This window comes from Phocoena phocoena, chromosome 13, assembly GCF_963924675.1.
Source record: "Phocoena phocoena chromosome 13, mPhoPho1.1, whole genome shotgun sequence".
Taxonomy (NCBI): domain Eukaryota; kingdom Metazoa; phylum Chordata; class Mammalia; order Artiodactyla; family Phocoenidae; genus Phocoena; species Phocoena phocoena.
The window spans coordinates 68,181,875-68,199,830 of NC_089231.1; the positions used below are offsets into that span (position 1 = coordinate 68,181,875).

Here is a 17,956-nt window from a genome sequence, read left to right on the forward strand (position 1 = left end):
AGAGCACATGGGCTTTGGAGCTGGCAGACCTGTTTTTGAATCTTAGCCTTCCTCCTCATGGCTGTGTCCTTGGGCAAATTCCTGAACCTCTTCTGGCCTCCATTTGCTCATCTGCAAAATGCGGGCAAGTGTGGAGTTGTTGTGAGGATGCAATGAGAAAAGGTGTGGGAAGAAGTTAGGGAGGTGCCTGGCTTAGAGAAAGGCTCAGGAAAGGCTGGCTGCAGCTGGTTTAAGGGCAGGAGGTCTGTCTCACTCCAGCATCTGCCCTCTTAACCTGTTATTGGGGTTATCAGGCCCCTGACTACCTCTCCATGGCAGGGCCCTGAACAGTCCTACTTCCTCGTTTGCTTTTTCCAAATCATCAAGTTCTTAAGAACAGTTTATTAAATGCTAGAGCCCTCGTGGGACAGCTGAATTCCCATTTTCAGAGCCGAGCAACCACTTGTGGATCAGGAAGTGAAACCCTGAGTGAGCTCTTTTAACTCGAAGCTCTAGGAAAACAGGAAAAGCCTATGTGTTGAAACTGAGCAAATCCTGCCCTTTTCCCTCAAACCTTAAGTCCCCAGGTTCCATCCCACGCTGCTTGAGGGCTTTGGGTGCGGGTGGCTGAGGAGAGCTTTGCTTCCCTCGGCATGTTTTTAGCCATCTGGCTGAGCAGGACCTGGCAGCAAATTTTTTGTCTCCCTCAGAACCTCTGTAGCTTGCATGGCTCCTCTCCCCTCGATCTGACGTGATCTCCAACCTTCCTTCCTGATAATTCAGAGTTGTTTCTGCCTGCCCACCAGGGCCAGGGCCTGAAGCTGCCTTCAGCGGGCAGCACAGAGTGTCTTCCCTGCCTCCCTCCCATTCTTTTGGAAGTTGGAGACTGGGAATCGCCCCTTGGCAGAGTGGAAATGGATCACTCATGCTGCCTCCTTTTTTAGGGGAGATCTTCGAGCTGAAGGCAGAGCTGAACAGTGACAAGAAGGAGAAGAAGAAGGAGGCGGTGAAGAAAGTGATTGCGTCCATGACCGTGGGCAAAGACGTCAGGTGTGCAGGGGTAGGCTGGCTGGCAGCTGGAGGCAGCTGACAGAGGGAAGCTTTTGAGCTTGGGTCCAGTTCGATCCCTCCTTTAAGATATCCCTAGGGACCCATGTCTCCCCTGGTGTAGCTCCCTTCTCAGATCTTTCCAAATAGAAGGTTTTGTTTGCAGAGGGGTCATGTGCTCAGATGTTGATGGGGTCAGGCAGTAATGCAGCAAGTGAAGTGGGCTGGGTCGAAAAGGCAACAGGCAATGCAGTGGATGTGCTGTGAGCCCTGTCAGGAACTCCAGAGGATGCTGCCTGCTGGGGAAAATGACCCCAGTGGGACCAGGTCTTTTGGTTTTTAAAAAGAAAAGGGAATCTGGATTTTTCATTTTAAATCTCCTTGTTTTAGATTGCCAGATGAGGGAATTCCCTGGCAGTCCAATGGTTAAGACTTGGCGCTTTCACTGCTGTGGCCCCAGGTTCAATCCCTGGTCAGGGAACTAAGATCCCACAAGCCATGTGGTGTGGCAAAAAAAAAAAAAAAAAAAATTGCCAGATAATACCAAACAAACAAATAAACACTGTGCAAGTAAAACACACCTGCATGTTGGGCTTGTTAAATTTGTTGTCAGTTTGCATCCCCTGGTGTGCATCTGTTGCCAGAGTACATCACATGTAGAATTGTGGCCACTCCTTTGCTCATGCATCTCCCCAGCCTGGAATGTCCCTTCCCCTTGTCCATTTACACTGCTGCCTCCCTCATCATGCCAGCTGACTACCCTGAACACGCAGCATTTGCTGTGTTCCTGTCGCCTGGCACTAATTGTAGACTGTCCTCTTCTTATGTATACTTGTGCTTACCTGCCCACCACATTGTTGAGTCCCCAAGGACAGGAGCTGGGTTCTGTGACAACTTAACACTTGCACAGTGTTTGAGAGTCAGCAAAACACTTTTAAATGTTTTCCTAGCAATTCCCATACTGTAGGTAAGGATATTTTTCCTGCCAAAGAAACCAGAAACAATGACTGCCCCATGGTCACGTGGTTAATGGAGGAACTGGACTCATGCTCAGCCCTTCTGAAATCCAAACCCAGGGTGCTTTCCCCCATTCCCTCTCCTTTGGGCCCTTTTGGTGCCCAGTCCTGTGCCTTATAGGCCTGGGTGCTGACGTGGAGCAGCTCCCCATCTGGATCCCTCAGCAGGAACCCACAGCTCCGGACTTCTCCATGGATTTCCCTGTCCCATTGCCATGCTCATAAGGGGCCTCCTGACAGCACACAGTAGAAACAGTTCTGCAGAGAACCCTGCTGAGGACACAGTGGCAAAGGAATCAGGTGTCTGCTGGAAAACTGGGCCTCCTTCCAAGACAGATTCTTCCCAGGACAAAGCTGCTTTCCTTCAACTAGAACACCCCTGTCACAGAGGAGGCACCCCTGTCATCTCAAATGAGCTTGTTTTGCTGATGTGACAGGCCCAAAAGAGCAAGTCAGGCCTCTCAGCTCCCCCCTTTCCTGGTTCGTCATCTTCCAAGGTGATGCATCAGCTTCAGCACTGACTGGACTCTCCTGCCTGTCGGGGCTCAGGAAATTCACTTTGACCTCTTAAGTCTGTGTTACTGGGTCCTCGCCCATAAAATCACGAAAATTGAGAAGGGGGGTGATAGATAATTCCAGAGACAGAAAATTGACCACTAACCATATTTCACATGTCAAGGGGCCTGTGACCCTGGGACTGTGGGGTACCATGTTGGGAAGGGTTCTGCCCAGTATAACAGTGGTCCTGAGCATGGGCTGTGACTCAGACCTGGTGCCTTAGGCAGTTGTTTGATATTTGTGAACCTCAGTATTGTCTTCCGTAAAGTGGGGATAATCCACTGACTTCTCAGGGCTGTTAAACGAGATCATTATGTAAAGCCCCTAGCACCAAGCCTGGTGTGTAGCACGTGCTCTGTACACATGGGCTGGTTCTTAGTGGGTGCCTTGTAGTGACTGCAGCCCAGCCTACCCCTGCTCTCCTAAGCCCTCTGCAACCAGCAGCCCAATATAAGTGGCCATGTCAAGTATCAGAGAAGGAAAAACAATCGTTTTCATTTCTGTAGCAACTCCTAGATGTCAAGGACTAGATACCTTAAGTATGTTGTCTCTTTCAGTTATCACAAGGGCCCTGTGAAATGGGGTTTTGTTATATCTTTCTTGCAAATGAGGAAACTGAAACTGGGGATAAAAGAATTTTCCCAACTTGATTCAGCCAGCAAGAGGCAGAGCTGGGTTTGAGCCAGGTCAGATGGGCTCTAGAGCTCATGTTTGAACCCTGTGTAAAGAACAGAGGACTTCTTTGCTTTTAAAATCACCCTTTGGAATTCCATTTCTACCAACAGATGTTCACGTTAATGGAGCTGTTGCCCTGCCTTTTACTAAGAAGTCCTGTTATGTTTTCCTTCCCTCCTTCCCACTCACCCTCCTCCCCAGCCCCCATTAGCTGCCTGAAAAGTCTTCCTCTTCTTTTTTTCACCTTTCCCACATTGACGCTACTTTGACCTGCCAGTGCCCTCTTCCCCGACGTGGTGAACTGTATGCAGACGGACAACCTGGAGCTGAAAAAGCTGGTGTACCTGTACTTGATGAACTATGCCAAGAGTCAGCCCGACATGGCCATCATGGCCGTCAACACCTTTGTGAAGGTAAGTAGAAGCTTGGTGTGGGGCTGGGTGCTCACTGCTCCATCTCCCCTCAGTCTCCAGGGGTGGGGCGCTACAGCCCTGGGTAGAAACACGGAGGATCCTTTCCAGGCCGTCTGACTTCCAGCCTGGGGGCCTCTTCCTCCAGCAGAGGGCTCCCGTTGTCTCCAGAAAATCTGATGCTACAGACCCTGCTAACTCATTCCATGTGAGGTCGCCCCAGGCCTTTCGATCCCCGTGTGCCCTGGGGTGAGCCATGGCCCTGTGTCATTTGCCAGCTGAGGATGCAGCATGTGTTTGAGGGCTTCCGTATTGCCCTTCTAGACTTCACTCCTTTCTGCATGTTCTGTCCTCCAGATTGAGGAGAAACAGGGACTTGTGTTGTCAGCTCTATGCACCTTTAAAACCTTAGCTCCCCAGCCCTGTCGATGCTTAGATGTGGGCAAATGAGGGTTCTGTGGCCCAGTGGGAAGATTGAGGGTTGTGGTGCTGGGTGGACGCGGCTTGAATTGTGGCTCTGCTCTGTGACCGGGTGAGCTCCTGACCTTCCTGAGGGCCTTAGCTCCCTCACCTGTGAAATGGGAACAGTATTGTGTGTCTGCTGTGAGGATCAGAGGGAACAGTACAAAGCCTGGTATCTGACAGATGCTACGTGCTAAACACACGGCACTTACTTTCGGTGCTGTTGGCCGCAGTCGGTGGGAGATCCCACAGCAGCTGTCTAATGTTGCTCAGCTCGCCCCTGCCCTCGGCCAATGGCTGGTTTCCCTCAGGACTGTGAGGACCCCAACCCCCTGATCCGGGCCCTGGCTGTGCGGACCATGGGCTGCATCCGCGTTGACAAGATCACAGAGTACCTATGCGAGCCACTCCGGAAGTGCCTGAAGGACGAGGACCCATATGTGCGCAAGACGGCGGCTGTGTGCGTGGCCAAGCTCCACGACATCAATGCCCAGCTGGTAGAGGACCAGGGCTTCCTGGATACCCTTAAAGACCTCATCTCTGACTCTAACCCCATGGTAAGTCTCTGCCACCCACCCTGCCACCTCCACCACCTCCAGGGTTGCTTGGGAAGACCTCTGCTTGACCCTCCACCAGGCAGCCCCAGTTCTTGGAAGTCAGAGCCCTGCAGGGTGGGCTAGCTGTTTTCCTACCCGCAGTGGTTTGGGCGCCATCTTTGGAGTGAGCTAGACCTGGATTCCCTTCTCTGCACAGCCCTCTCTAAGGAGCTGTGTGATCTCAGGCATCCTACCTAACCTTCCAGAGTCCTCTTTTCTTCATTAGTAAGATGGATCTAATTCTGCATGACTGCCGGGGGTGTTGGGAGGCTTAAGCCGTTAAGGTAATGTGCCTGGCATAGCCTGGCACAGCCTGGCACACAGTGGGTGTGCACCCAAGACTAGTACCCTCCTTCCCCTTCCAGTCACTGTCATTGTCACCGTCCTCTCACCAAGACTGTCAGAGAGCTCTGAATGTGAGGTACTTCTCCCTTTCCTCACTTCTTTGCAGGGTTGTAGAGAATCACCCTTGAAGTAGTGTAGCCTGGAGGACAGGGCACCAGAAAGCAGCTGGGAGGGGAGCTGGTCTCCTCACGGCTGGTGATGGCAGCAGTTTGGAGAACAGTTCGGTAGGGCCATGTTTAAAATGAAGTATACAGGCTTCCCTGGTGGCGCAGTGGTTAAGAATCCGGCTGCCAATGCAGGGGACATGGGTTCATGCCCTGGTCCGGGAAGATCCCACATGCCGCAGAGCGGCTAGGCCCGTGAGCCACAACTACTCAGCCTGCGCGTCTGGAGCCTGTGCTCCGCAACGGGAGAGGCCACGACAGTGAGAGGCCCGTGCACCGCGATGAAGAGTGGCCCCCGCTCGCTGCAGCTGGAGAAAACCCTCGCACAGAAACGAAGACCCAACACTGCCAAAAATAAATATAAAATAAATAAATAAAATTAAAAAAAAAAAAAAAAAAAATGAAGTATACAACCCACCCGGCCCAGACGTCTCATTCTGTGTCCCTCTGAAACACTGATCACACGCGGGTGCCAAGTGGCCAGTACGATGATGGCCGTGGGAGCATTGCTTGATTACGGGAAAGTTGAAAACCATGCAGAAAACACATAAAAACAGCTGCTCTGGTGGAAATGGGTTGCAGCCCCAGAGATTTACCTGGCAACCCCTCTGTGCTCCAGCCCCTGAGGGGCTCTGCAGGAGGAACCTTCTAGCTCTGAGAAGCACAGTTGTCAGCTCCCACAGTGAGCTGCTGTAGCTGGTAGAGCGGGACTGCATGTTAGGTAACAGGGAGCACTATCTGTTGCAGGAACCTGGAGCTAGATCTTTCTTGTTTTGTGTTTTTCTTTATTGTCAGGTGCACTGACTTTAGTTTCAGCTTACAGAGGAGTCAGTAGGGTGCGTGCTTGGAGTGGGTCTTGGTGCTCCAGACCCTGCCCTTCAGGTCATATTCCTTTCAGGATGTTTGAGCTCTGACTGGCCAACATCATTAGCCTCACTACCTCCCTGTCCTGAGAGCAGCATCCCAGCCTCTGTCACTTCTACCCTCTCAACCAGGTGGTGGCAAACGCAGTGGCTGCCCTCTCGGAGATCGCCGAATCTCACCCCAGCAGCAACCTGCTTGATCTGAACCCGCAGTCCATTAACAAGCTGCTGACAGCCCTGAACGAGTGCACCGAGTGGGGCCAGATCTTCATCCTGGACTGCCTGGCCAACTACACACCCAAGGACGACCGGGAGGCCCAGAGGTAGGAGGCTGCCCTTGCTTGCCAGCCTTGCCAAGCCCTGGGGTGGGAGGCTCCAACCATGAGCTGGCCGCAGGCCTCCGGGGGGCTTCTTTCCAGGCCTTGCCCCACAGACCATCCTCAGACACAGAGCAAGCAGGTTGACAGTGGTGTTGCTTCAGGCAGTCAGCTCACTGCTCACTGAAGGCACAGAACAGAAGCCAGGGCCTGACCTGGGAGCTGACAGAGAGATCTTGGTCACTGCGGGCTGAGGAAAGAGGTGGACAGCAGCATGAGAGCCACCACTCGTTGAATTCTTACTGGGTGCCTGGGGCTCTGCTGGGTGCTTCCTACGCGTTAGATAATCTTTAAAGAAACTGTGAAGGCAGGCCCATCACTGTCCCCGTTTTACAGGTAGGGAAACTCTGACTTAGGGAGGTGGAAGAAATCACCTAGGTCACCCAGCTGGGTCTCCCCTGACTCTTGGTCCTAACCAACATGGTATCCTGCCCCTTTTTTTTTGTTTTTGTTTCTTGCGGTACGCGGGCCTCTCACTGTTGTGGCCTACTCCCGTTGTGGAGCACAGGCTCCGGACGCGCAGGCTCAGCAGCCGTGGCTCACGGGCCCTGCCGCTCCGCGGCACACGGGATCCTCCCAGACCGGGGCATGAACCCATGTCCCCTGCATCGGCAGGCAGACTCTCAACCGCTGCGCCACCAGGGAAGCCCTCCTGCCCCTTTTGAATGCCCTCACAACAGAAGGGCGTGAGTTGACATTCATCCAGTGTTTACTGACTGCCAGGCACTGTGCTCAGTGCTGTACATGCAATGTCTCATTTAAGCCACCAGCAACCGTGTGAAGTTGGCATCATCATCTCCATTTTTTTAGATGAGGAAACTTGAGGCTCAGAGTGGTTTTAAGCTGCTTGGGATCATTTAGCAGGAAACAGAACCAGGAGCTAGGTCTTCCTCCTACAGAAGACAAGCTATCTTGATAACTAAAAACAGGGTGTTTCCCCTTGCTTGTCTCTCCTATTTGTCCCCCTTGGAATGGACTGCAGCATCTGTGAGCGGGTCACCCCCAGGCTCTCCCACGCCAACTCTGCTGTAGTGTTGTCTGCTGTGAAGGTGCTGATGAAGTTCATGGAGATGTTGTCCAAGGACCTGGACTACTATGGCACGCTGCTCAAGAAGCTGGCCCCGCCCCTGGTCACACTGCTGTCGGCCGAACCGGAGCTGCAGTACGTGGCCCTGCGAAACATCAACCTCATCGTGCAGAAAAGGTACTGGGACCACCACATATGGGTAGTGTGTGCCCTGGTGGGGGGGTCTCCTGCTGGGAACAGGGGCTCTGAAGGGAAAGTGACCTGTCACCGTGCAGGATGTCTCAACAGCTTAACCCAGGGGTTCTGAGCCATCGGCATCTTTGTCCCACAGGGGACATTTGACAATGTCTGGAGACATTTTTGGTTGTCACAGTGGGGGCTGCTACTGTCATCTAGTGGGTGGAAGCCAGGGATGCTGCTCAACATCCTACAGTACACAGGACAGCTCTGCCCCCACATAGAACTATCCATGCCAAAAAGTCTGTAGTGCTGACGTTGGGAAACCTCGGCTTAGCCTAACCAGGTAGCATGCCGGATAAAAGCTAGCGTGCACTTCTTAACCTTGGAGAGTGGATGGTCCACAGTCCACACAGCCTTCCTGAAACAGGCTGTAAGATCGTGTATGTGTGCGCACACTCATTTTTCCTGGGTAAGAGTCCATAGCTCTAGAGGCTGGAGGACTCCAAGATGAGGCACCATGGATTTTGCATTAGCCTCAGGGCCACTCAGAATGCTGAGCAGCCAGTTTCAGTCCACCCAGTAGGAATGACCACAGTAGTGAGCCACTGCTTAAGGGAAGGTACCTGATACTGGGGTGGGTTGGGCTAAGAAACAAGGACCAATCCAGTAAGGGTGCCGGGCAGCTCCGTGGAGTGGGGCCAGACTCTGCAGTTCTACTTCCAGCCTCTTTGGTCAAATGGCTGGATCAGCAACTAACTCAAAAGCAGAACAAGGGCCTCTTGTGGACAGGGAGCATGTGTGGAAGACCACACATGCTCCCTGTCTTTATAGCTTCAGTCTGGTTCTTAGTACACACATGGGGGCCCAGAAAAATCAGTGGAATTCAGACATTTGCGAAGGTTTGGGAGGTAAATTGGGGCAAGCTTTCTGAGTGCCTGAACAAAGGGATGAGACTAGGGATTCACAGTTGCAGTGTGGGGTTTAGTGAGGTGTCGTGACCTGTGGATCCCAGTCAGCAGGAGGGGCTCCCTGTGCTATATTTAACAAGGCAAACCTCCTAAGAAGTTGACCCTGTTGCTGAGGCACTACCAGGCCCAGACCCAACATGCTGTTGGGTAGCTTGTGCCGAGTCCTGATGGCAGAAATCACAACTTCTGCCGCCCAGCTCAGGCTCCTGCCTCGCTTTGCCAGGACCTCCCCGCAGCCTGCTCAGCAGCACTGAGGACCACCCTGGGCAGGGTCCCTCCTTTCTCTTTGCTGGATCTTCTCGCCTCTTCACCATCTGTCCTCATTCCTTTTTGTTCCTGCTCTCTTTTCTGGGAAGGGTGCGGGAGTAGGAGTCAGGTAGGGGAGGTGACTCTCATCTTGCTCCCACCCTTATTAGCACTAGATGTGTGACCTAGGGCAGGCCCCTCCCCCCTCAGGTTTCCTCAGCTAAGAAAAATGAGGTGGGTGGTGCTGGTGAGGGAGGAGCAATGACACTGGTGACAGTTCCTGCCTAGCAAGTGCCTTCTCTGAGGCAGATATGGATCATGCTAGATGCTTTGCATCTACCTCTCACAACAGCCCTGTTATGTAGGTCTCTGTGCTGGGGTTCCCAGGACCCCCCCCCCACCCCCCCCACACACACACACACTTAGAGATTCACTAGAAGGACTCACAGGAGACAGCATATCATTGTTTTCATAGCTGAGGTTTATCATCGACCTTGTAGGGCTGCACAGCTGGATCATGAGGGAGAAAGACAGGTGGAGTCTGGAGGAATCCTCGTGCAGGCTTCCCATGGCGGGTCACACAGAGCATGTTCCTCCCCCAGCGACAGTGCAGCAGCATGTGTGTAATGTTTCTGCCCAGGGATGCCTGTTTGAGACTTAGCACCCTGGGTTTTTTTTGGGGGGGAAGGGGTCATAAAGGCACCCTCTGCCTGACACCTACCAAAATTCCAGGCTCCTAGAAGGAAAGCAGGTGTTCAGCAAAAACCATGTTGTTTATACAAACAGTCAAGGCACAGTTAACCACCTTCATCATTTAGGGAATGGTGAGAGCACTCCCAAAACCTGAATTCCCAGATGCCAGGCCTTTCTAAGACTGGCAACTCGGGCCTGCAAAGGTAATGCTTCTGACACAGAACGCGTCCTATTTCGTGAGTGAGGAAACGGGCCTGAGGTCAGCAGCTAGGATTGGAACTGAGGCCTGACTCCCAAGCCTGTTGCCTGATGCCTGTGGCCTCTTGAATGTGAACTGTTTCTTGCTCATATTCCCTCTTCCCTTCCTGGAATGTGGTTGGACACACAGGGGCCGGTCAGAGCCTTGGTTGGCAGGTCCTGTGCCCAGGAGCGTGCAGCCATGGGGGCGACTACTTTCATGGATGTCAGTTTCCATGTCCGACCCCAGAAATGTCCTAGCAAACGTGGAAGGGTTTTCTCACAGGGCCTGTGACTTGCTCTTTGCTCTTCGGGCAACTTGCCCACCACCAGGCCTGAGATCCTGAAGCACGAGATGAAGGTGTTCTTTGTGAAGTACAATGACCCCATCTACGTGAAGCTGGAGAAGCTGGACATCATGATCCGCCTGGCCTCCCAGGCCAACATCGCCCAGGTCAGCAGAGGGTGGTGCCCAGCGCACCGGGCTCTGTGAGCAAGCTCTCCACAAATGTTAACTGATATTTTTGTGATTAAAGAGTTTGTTCTCTCTGTTATTACTTCACATCCATTGAAGTGGTAGTTAGGTGGATATGTTAGCTAGATCAACCAAACTAAGGATTGTCCATCCCTGCCAACTAGTCCTTCCTGTTTTCCTCTTGGGGCACCTGACAGCTCTCTTCCTCCCTTGGAACTTCCACTTCGAACAGGAGGCAGAATCCCACCCTTCTAGGGGTGTGTGCATACCCACAGCCCAGGGGTGTTCCAGGAGGTTGCCCTGCCAGATTCCCCCAACTGCATCTTTGGGCCACAGGTGTTGGCGGAGTTGAAAGAGTACGCGACAGAGGTGGATGTGGACTTTGTACGGAAGGCTGTGCGAGCCATTGGCCGTTGCGCCATCAAGGTGGAGGTGAGGCTCTGAGACTCGGTCCTTGGCGGGGGGAAGGAGGAAAGGAAAGGAAGCTGAAACCAGGAAACCAGTCTGATTCCAGCAGAATCTGCCAGCTGCTCATGGTCCAGGAAGGCCTGAGGGTCACAACTGGAGCCCCCAAGGTACCCACGGTACAGATTTGGTTGGGCTCCTTCTCATCTGTAATCTCCCTTGGGCCTCTGAGTTGCTGCAGGTGAAATTAGCCCGTCATCGTCAGGGGTCTGCAGCAGCATTAGCTAAGACAGTGTGGCAGCCCAAGCTGGTGGTGGCCCTGGTAGACTTAGCTCTCACTTTGTGGAGCTTTGGGGCAGGGGCTCTGCCTATTGGACGTTTTGGCAGATATCATGATTCAGCTGTCCATGTGCCCTTATCTTCAAATTCCCGAGGGTCATTCAGACCCCTGTGTCCTGGCACTTCGTCCCTCCCATTCTTTGCCTCTGGAGAGGTTCCTTGATTACTGATCTGACTCTCCTTAAATGGGTCTCCTGGAGGCTAGGGGATCTGGGACAGCTGGTCACTTCAGCCCAGCCCCTTGAGACATTTTCCATTTGGCACCCGTGATGGCAGTCTGAGAAATCTCTCCCATAGAGCCTAGTGCAGCGTGTTGGAGTAGAGGGGTGTGGGGAGGGCTGGTCCAAGCAGAGACCTCCTAAATGCTTCTGGTCACGGGAGCCCATTTTGTGGAACAAGTAGAAGTGAAACCCTGCTCTCAGGGCTTGGCATAGAAGAGCTCCAAAGACCCTCCCTGCTCTCAGAAGCTCTACTGGCCTTCTCCTCAGTCTAATTCTATCTCCCTGTGTCCCTGCCATCCCAGGACCATCATTTTGTACTCATTCTCCCCTGTTACCTGCAGAGAGGGTTCTCCTGTTTTCCTGCTGTGAAAAGGAAGGTGGGCAAGGTGTGACTGAGCCCTTGACCAAGGCATGTTGGTCAGAGGTTCTGCTGGAAGTGGGTGCAAGGCCTTGCCCACACTCTCCTCTTCCCACACAGCAATCTGCCGAGCGCTGCGTGAGCACGCTGCTCGATCTCATCCAGACCAAGGTCAACTACGTGGTCCAGGAAGCCATCGTGGTCATCAAGGACATCTTCCGCAAGTACCCCAACAAGTATGTGGCTGCCCCCCCGCCCCATGAGGGTGTTGTGGCTCTGCCGGGGACGGACTGGTGGGGAGGAAAAGCAAGGAGGAGCCTCTCCCTCTTCCTTATTTTTCTGCCGTAAACAGCATTCTCAAAAGAAACCCTTTATTTTTTTCTTATTTCTCCTGAGCCGCCCCTGCTCTGCTCCCCAGGCCCAAATAAGAACTGAAATGTAAAGGATAAAACTCAAATCCTGTTACTTGCCAGCCTCTCGGGCTCTTGTGGGACAGCTGCCCGTCTCTGTTGGTCCCTCCCGGGCCTCCCCTGGGTGGCCCGGGCTCCCTCAGTGCTCACGTGCCGGCCGTGCCCTGGTCTCCAGGTATGAGAGCGTGATCGCCACGCTGTGTGAGAACCTGGATTCCCTGGACGAGCCTGAGGCCCGGGCCGCCATGATCTGGATAGTGGGCGAGTACGCCGAGCGGATAGACAACGCGGATGAGCTGCTCGAGAGCTTCCTAGAGGGCTTCCATGACGAGAGCACCCAGGTGAGATGTTGGGTGGCCGACTTGGGCATGGCCGGCAGCTCCGCACCTGCGGTCCCTCCTGCCCTGAAACCCTCCTCTCAGCCAGGAGGCCTCAGGGCCCTACCCTTCCTAAAACTGCACTGACGGTGCGGACAGACACAGGAGTGCCGTATGGGTGACAGGTGTGGCCCCTTGCCTCCCACACTGCGGTACCTAAAGGGGACATGTGAGGACACTCTGGTGGTGGATATTAAAGACTGCAAAAGTTTCTGGTTTTGTTTTAATTTTGTATTTATGTTTGGATAGGTAGTACATTGACTTAGTTCAAAATTGAAAAGACACAAAAGGATATATAGTGAAAATTCTGTTTCCTACCACTTTCCTGGTCACAAGTTCTCCTGGAGAACACCATGTTATTTATTGGTTTCTGGTGGGTACTTCCAGAGAGAGAGTTTAGGAACACACTAGCCAGTTCCTCTACAGAGACATGAATAGTCAATTTTCATCGTTTGTGGCACTTATATTACATAAAGTCAAACACTGATTTAGTAAGTGCTAAACCATTGCTTCCAGGAGAAATATAGAGTTGGGTTCCTACAAACCCCAGTCACAGCATTTTTATCAGCTGGTCAAGGTAAACCTTGTTTTATGTGTGTCTCTGTTTAGAGACACCTTATTTATTAATATATTACTGTTGATTCATTAGCATTGAACTCGTGGCCAGCAGCACTGTAACTCACGCCTGAACAAAGCTCGTCTAACACATGTATTTTCTCTAAAAGGCACATCACAGCCTTCTTGCGCTTAGGAATACCAGATAGCGCTTTAGCACTACACTGGGGGTGGGGTGGGGGCATTTTAAACAGCAAAATCACCAACAAAAAGCACCAAAATGTGAAAGACATGGCACTAAGTAGACTGTGAAGAAGTCACTTGTTTACAATATGAGAGTTGAGACAGACGGCAGGGCACCGCCTCACTCGACCTCAGCTGGGAATGTGTACTTCAGGCAACTCGAATTTTTCACTGCTGTGCATGTCTGTGAATGACCGTGAAAACGCCACAAGCACTGATTTCAGGGTCACCAGTAAATTTTAGCAGGCAGACAAATTTGCAGATGTGTCCTCTGTGAATAATGAGGATCAACTATATATATATATATCCTTCTCACTTTTTTAAAAAATTTCTTTATTTATTTTTGGCTGTGTTGGGTCTTCACTGCTGTGCACGGGCTTTCTCTAGTTGTGGCGAGCAGGGGCTACTATTCGTTGCAGCGCGCAGGCTTCTCATTGCAGTGGCTTCTCTTGTTGCAGAGCACGGGCTCTAGGCACACGGCTTCAGTAGTTGTGCTACACAGGCTCAGTAGTTGTGGCTTGCGGGCTCTAGAGCGCAGGCTCAGTAGTTGTGGCACACGGGCTTAGTTGCTCTGTGGCATGTGGGATCTTCCCAGACCAGGGCTCGAACCCGTATCCCCTGCATTGGCAGGCGGATTCTTAACCACTGCGCCACCAGGAAAGTCCCCTCACTTATTTTTAAATACTGATAGTAAACTATACAAATTGAAACTGATCAGTACCTTTCATTTTTCCCTTAAAAATACATTGGAAGGCCATGCCATTATTAATTTGTGCCATTATTAATTTACAGTTTCAGAGGAGTCCTTCATGCAGAAGGACGATGTTTGTTTAACCAGCCTCCCCTGACGGATATTTAGGTGTCCAACCTTCTGCTCTTTTAAACAGTACTGCTGTGAATAACCTGTGGAAAGCACACCTGCATGTGCAGCTGGAGGGTGAATTCTTAGAAGCACGATGCTAGGTAGAAGGACCCGTGCATCGCAGGTTCAGGTTGCTGTAGCAGATTTCCCTTGGTGTGGAGATTGTTCTGGTTTACACTCCTGTCTCAGAGGTGGGAGAGTCCTCTCCTTACCTCCTTTGCCAGCCGAGCACATGCTCAGACTTTATTTTTGCCTATCTGATTGATAACGAATGGTACCTTGGTATAGTTTTGTTTGCATTGCTGTTTTGAGTGGGGTTGAACATCTGTACATTTGTATTCCCTCTTATGTGAACTGTGCTCATGCATGTGGGGCCTTTAAAATGTCTGTGAGCACAGAAATCTTAGCTGCCCAGCTGGCGCAGTGGAACCCAGTGGATCAGACTTTGGACCTTGAATCGAAGATACCAGAGTCCAAACCCCTCTTCTGCCCCTTCCTGGCTTGCTGCCTTTATGCTAACCCTTTACCTGTCTGAGCCTCAGTTTCCTCATTTACAAAATGAGAATCATAATACTTTCCCTCATCCTGTGCTGTGAAAGTTAAATGGGATGCTTTGTGTAATGTCCCTAACACGTGCGCAGCCCCTAAATTAGAAGCACTCATTAATGGTGGTGTCAGTGTTGGTCGGAATTGGTTTAAAAGCACACTTGTCCAGGCAGAAAAGGGGACCTATAGGTTCCTGTAGCTGAGTCCAAGGAGCGTTCTCTCTTCTGCACCCCTGGGTGAAGGTGCGTGGGTGGTGGCAGTGGGGCTGTCTCTGCCTTCCTTGGGTGGCATTGCCCTTGGGCAGGCTCCCCACCAGTGAAGCTTGCGAGGTGTCAGTGCTTCCAGGCTATGTCCTTCTCACTTAGCAACCCCGTAACTGCCTTCCCCTCAGTGGTTCCAGCAACAGTTCAGGCCTGTTTGCATTACCCTGAGCCAGTCCCTGTCTCTGTGGATTGAGAGGGCCAGAGAGAAGGACAGTTCTCTGAGGGAAAGCCAGCGTTTCAAAGCCAGAAGATCGAATGGATGCTGGGTGGGAAAAACAACAGGTGTCTGTCACAAAATAATAATAGTAATTCTCACTGACTCCCACTGCCACCTGCCACATCCAGCTGGCAGCCTGCCCCAGGGCTGCCTCCACTTCCACCGCACCAGCCTCCCTCCCTTGTCAGAGAAGCAAAACCCAGTCTGGGCTGGTTTCTGCTCCTGTAGTCAGGTCCTGCTGGGATGACTGCAGAGGATGCCCTGTGGGGGTGTTTCTGCCTGTGGCTCCTCCCCCATTGTAGGGTCTGGAGCGTTCAACCCACCAAGCCCATTTCCTCATCTCTAGCACAGGGTTCCTGCAAAGCTTATTGGATGTTGTGTGTAAACTGTCCACTCCAGCGCTCAGCAAACAGTAGTTGGGTGGTGGTGGTGTTTTAATTAGGTGGCCTGTTTCCTTTGCCTCCTGGGTTCACAGCACAGTTCAGAGCTTTTATAAGAATACTTAACGCTTTGCAGTTTGGGAACTTATTTATTTATTTTTGGCTGCATTGGGTCTTCATTGCTGCGCGGGCTTTCTCTAAGTTGCGGCGAGCAGGGGCTTTTTATTATGGTGGCTTCTCTTGTTGCAGACCGCGGGCTCAGTAGTTGTGGCGCACGGGCTTAGTTGCTCTGCGGCATGTGGGATCTTCCCGGATCAGGGCTCAAACCTGTGTCCCCTGCATTGGCAGGCACATTCTTAACCACTGCGTCACCAGGTAAGTCCTAGGAACTTACTTTAGATTGTCTCTTTGTGCCCCCTCATCCTGGCTCCTAAGCCTCTCCAGCCGTGGACAGGGAGCGCTGCGTCTGGCCTGTCTGAGGGCAGGGGCAGCGGCATCTTGGCAGGGGGACTGCCTGAACCTGCAGGCTAACGGGAGCCTCAGTGTGTGTGTGGGGAGACGAGGTAGGGAGCTGAGGCAGCACTGCAGACCCGACAGTGATGAATGAGCGCTGGCAGCCAGCTGCCCGGGATTGGGGAGAACTTGGTAAAGAGTCCCTGTGTGGCAGTTGTGGTGACGTTGACGATGATGACAGCTGTTGTGCATTGAGCAGAGGACACAGTTCTTTCCGTTTGTTGTCTCATTGACTCTTCCCATCAACTCTGTGAGGTGTTGCCTCCATTTTATAGATGAGGAAACAGACTCAGAAGTTAAATGGCTCGTCCAGGGTCACCAGCTGGGAAGTGGTAGAATCAGAGTTCAAATGAGGTGTGATCTAACTCTGGCTCCAAGTAAGCTGCCATAGATTGGTCTTCAGAGCTCACAAGAACCCCCTGAGGTAGGCCACACATCTCCCTCAACGACTGAGGGTAAGCGGCTTTCTCTAGGCTACCCAGCCAGCGACTCGAGCCAGGTCTGGAAGCCAGTCCCCGAGCCGCCTCCTGCCTTGGACACAGCTAGCCTGCTCCTCTGCCATTGGCCCATGTGTCACCAAATTGCAGGGACTCTGGATGCTTAGTCCCAGAAACAGACTGCATCCCCTCAATCCTGCATACCAGGGCAGCTAAGCCATTTGTTTTTGTAAGTGCCCTCCTACCGGACAGGCCCAGGAGGTGCAGCCAGCCCCGTTGCCACCCTTCTGCCGCAGGCCTGTCCCTAGCACAGTCTGGGGAGCCTCAGGCTGTCCTCTTGTCGCAGGACTGACAAAATGCGATGGGGCTGAGGAAGGTCTATGCACAGAATTGTTCTTTCAGAGGTATGTTTTTAGTCAGCAGGTTTTTCTTAAGTGCCCGTTGCACACCAGGCACTAGAATGAACAATAGCCAGGGATGCAGCAGTGACAGACACGATCCCTGACCTCAAGGGGATCTCTCCATAGGGTGGCCCAGTGGCTGGAAAGCATCTCCAGTACTGTGGGGTGGTGCCAGTGAGGGGGACAGGAGGCTACAGAAGTGGGGAGGGGGCACAGGACGTACGTTCAGGTGAAGACAGTGGCAGGTGAGAGGTGGGGCTGGTGGGGGCGGGGCAGGAATGGTTCCCGCCCTCTGGTGGAAGCACAGTTCCTCACAACAGGCTGACTGTGTGGGCCCTGCTGCCCCAGTCTGCTGGGCATCCCTGGCACCTGTTCCACTTGTTGGCAGATGGTCTTTAATAAGCATACCAGGCACATGTGTTGCCTCCGTAAGCTGCGAGCTCCTGAAGGCTGTGAGGCCTGGAGCCCTGATGGGTTTCTGGGACCCTAGCACTGGGCAGCAGCCCCCACCCGCCTGGGGTTGCCAGATAGCACCGTGGCCAGCTCCTTCCTGAGCGGTCGGGCGAAGGTCCAGGCTTCTCAGCACTACCTCTCCCCTGCTGGACTTGGCCTGTTTGTGTGGCCAACCCCAAGCCCCGGAAAGTTGTTCTCAGCCTTTGAACATCGTTTTACCTCTCTGAGGTCCTCACCTGGTTTCCTACTGTCCCCACAAGAAGCTTACACACCTTCCTCGCCTCCTCTCTGTCTTCCTGCAGGTCCAGCTGCAGCTGCTGACAGCCATCGTGAAACTCTTTCTGAAGAAGCCGACAGAGACTCAGGAGCTGGTGCAGCAGGTCCTCAGCTTGGCCACTCAGGTGGGTGCGCAGCCTCCCTGCTGTGCCCAGCACAGCCCTTGTTCCACGGAGGGAGCTTCAGTCCAAGGAGCCAGACCTGGGTGGTCTTGCCCCTAAAACTGGCACCACTGGGATTTGGTCCCAGAGCATTCTAGGATCCCTGCTCAGGGAGCTCAGTCACAATCAAATAGAGGTGGGGCAGGGGCAGGTGGTGACTTTGAGCCAGACCATACATGAGAGAGGAGAGGGAAGTCCCTGAGAACTGGGAGGGCAGACGG

At 52.7% G+C, this 17,956-nt stretch overlaps 1 protein-coding gene across 6 annotated transcripts in view; it reads left to right on the forward strand.

Annotated features, from left to right (window-relative positions):
* AP1B1 (adaptor related protein complex 1 subunit beta 1) overlaps positions 1–17,956 on the forward strand; it is a 52,185-nt gene that overhangs the window by 21,402 nt on the left and 12,827 nt on the right. For all 6 annotated transcript variants that reach the window (XM_065890324.1, XM_065890323.1, XM_065890325.1 and 3 more), the window contains 10 exons: positions 924–1,029; positions 3,553–3,688; positions 4,459–4,704; positions 6,248–6,438; positions 7,475–7,696; positions 10,177–10,297; positions 10,655–10,750; positions 11,762–11,877; positions 12,227–12,392; positions 17,601–17,699. In XM_065890324.1, coding sequence (XP_065746396.1) covers positions 924–1,029; positions 3,553–3,688; positions 4,459–4,704; positions 6,248–6,438; positions 7,475–7,696; positions 10,177–10,297; positions 10,655–10,750; positions 11,762–11,877; positions 12,227–12,392; positions 17,601–17,699 — 1,499 coding nt within the window. The remainder of the gene's footprint in view (positions 1–923; positions 1,030–3,552; positions 3,689–4,458; positions 4,705–6,247; positions 6,439–7,474; positions 7,697–10,176; positions 10,298–10,654; positions 10,751–11,761; positions 11,878–12,226; positions 12,393–17,600; positions 17,700–17,956) is intronic.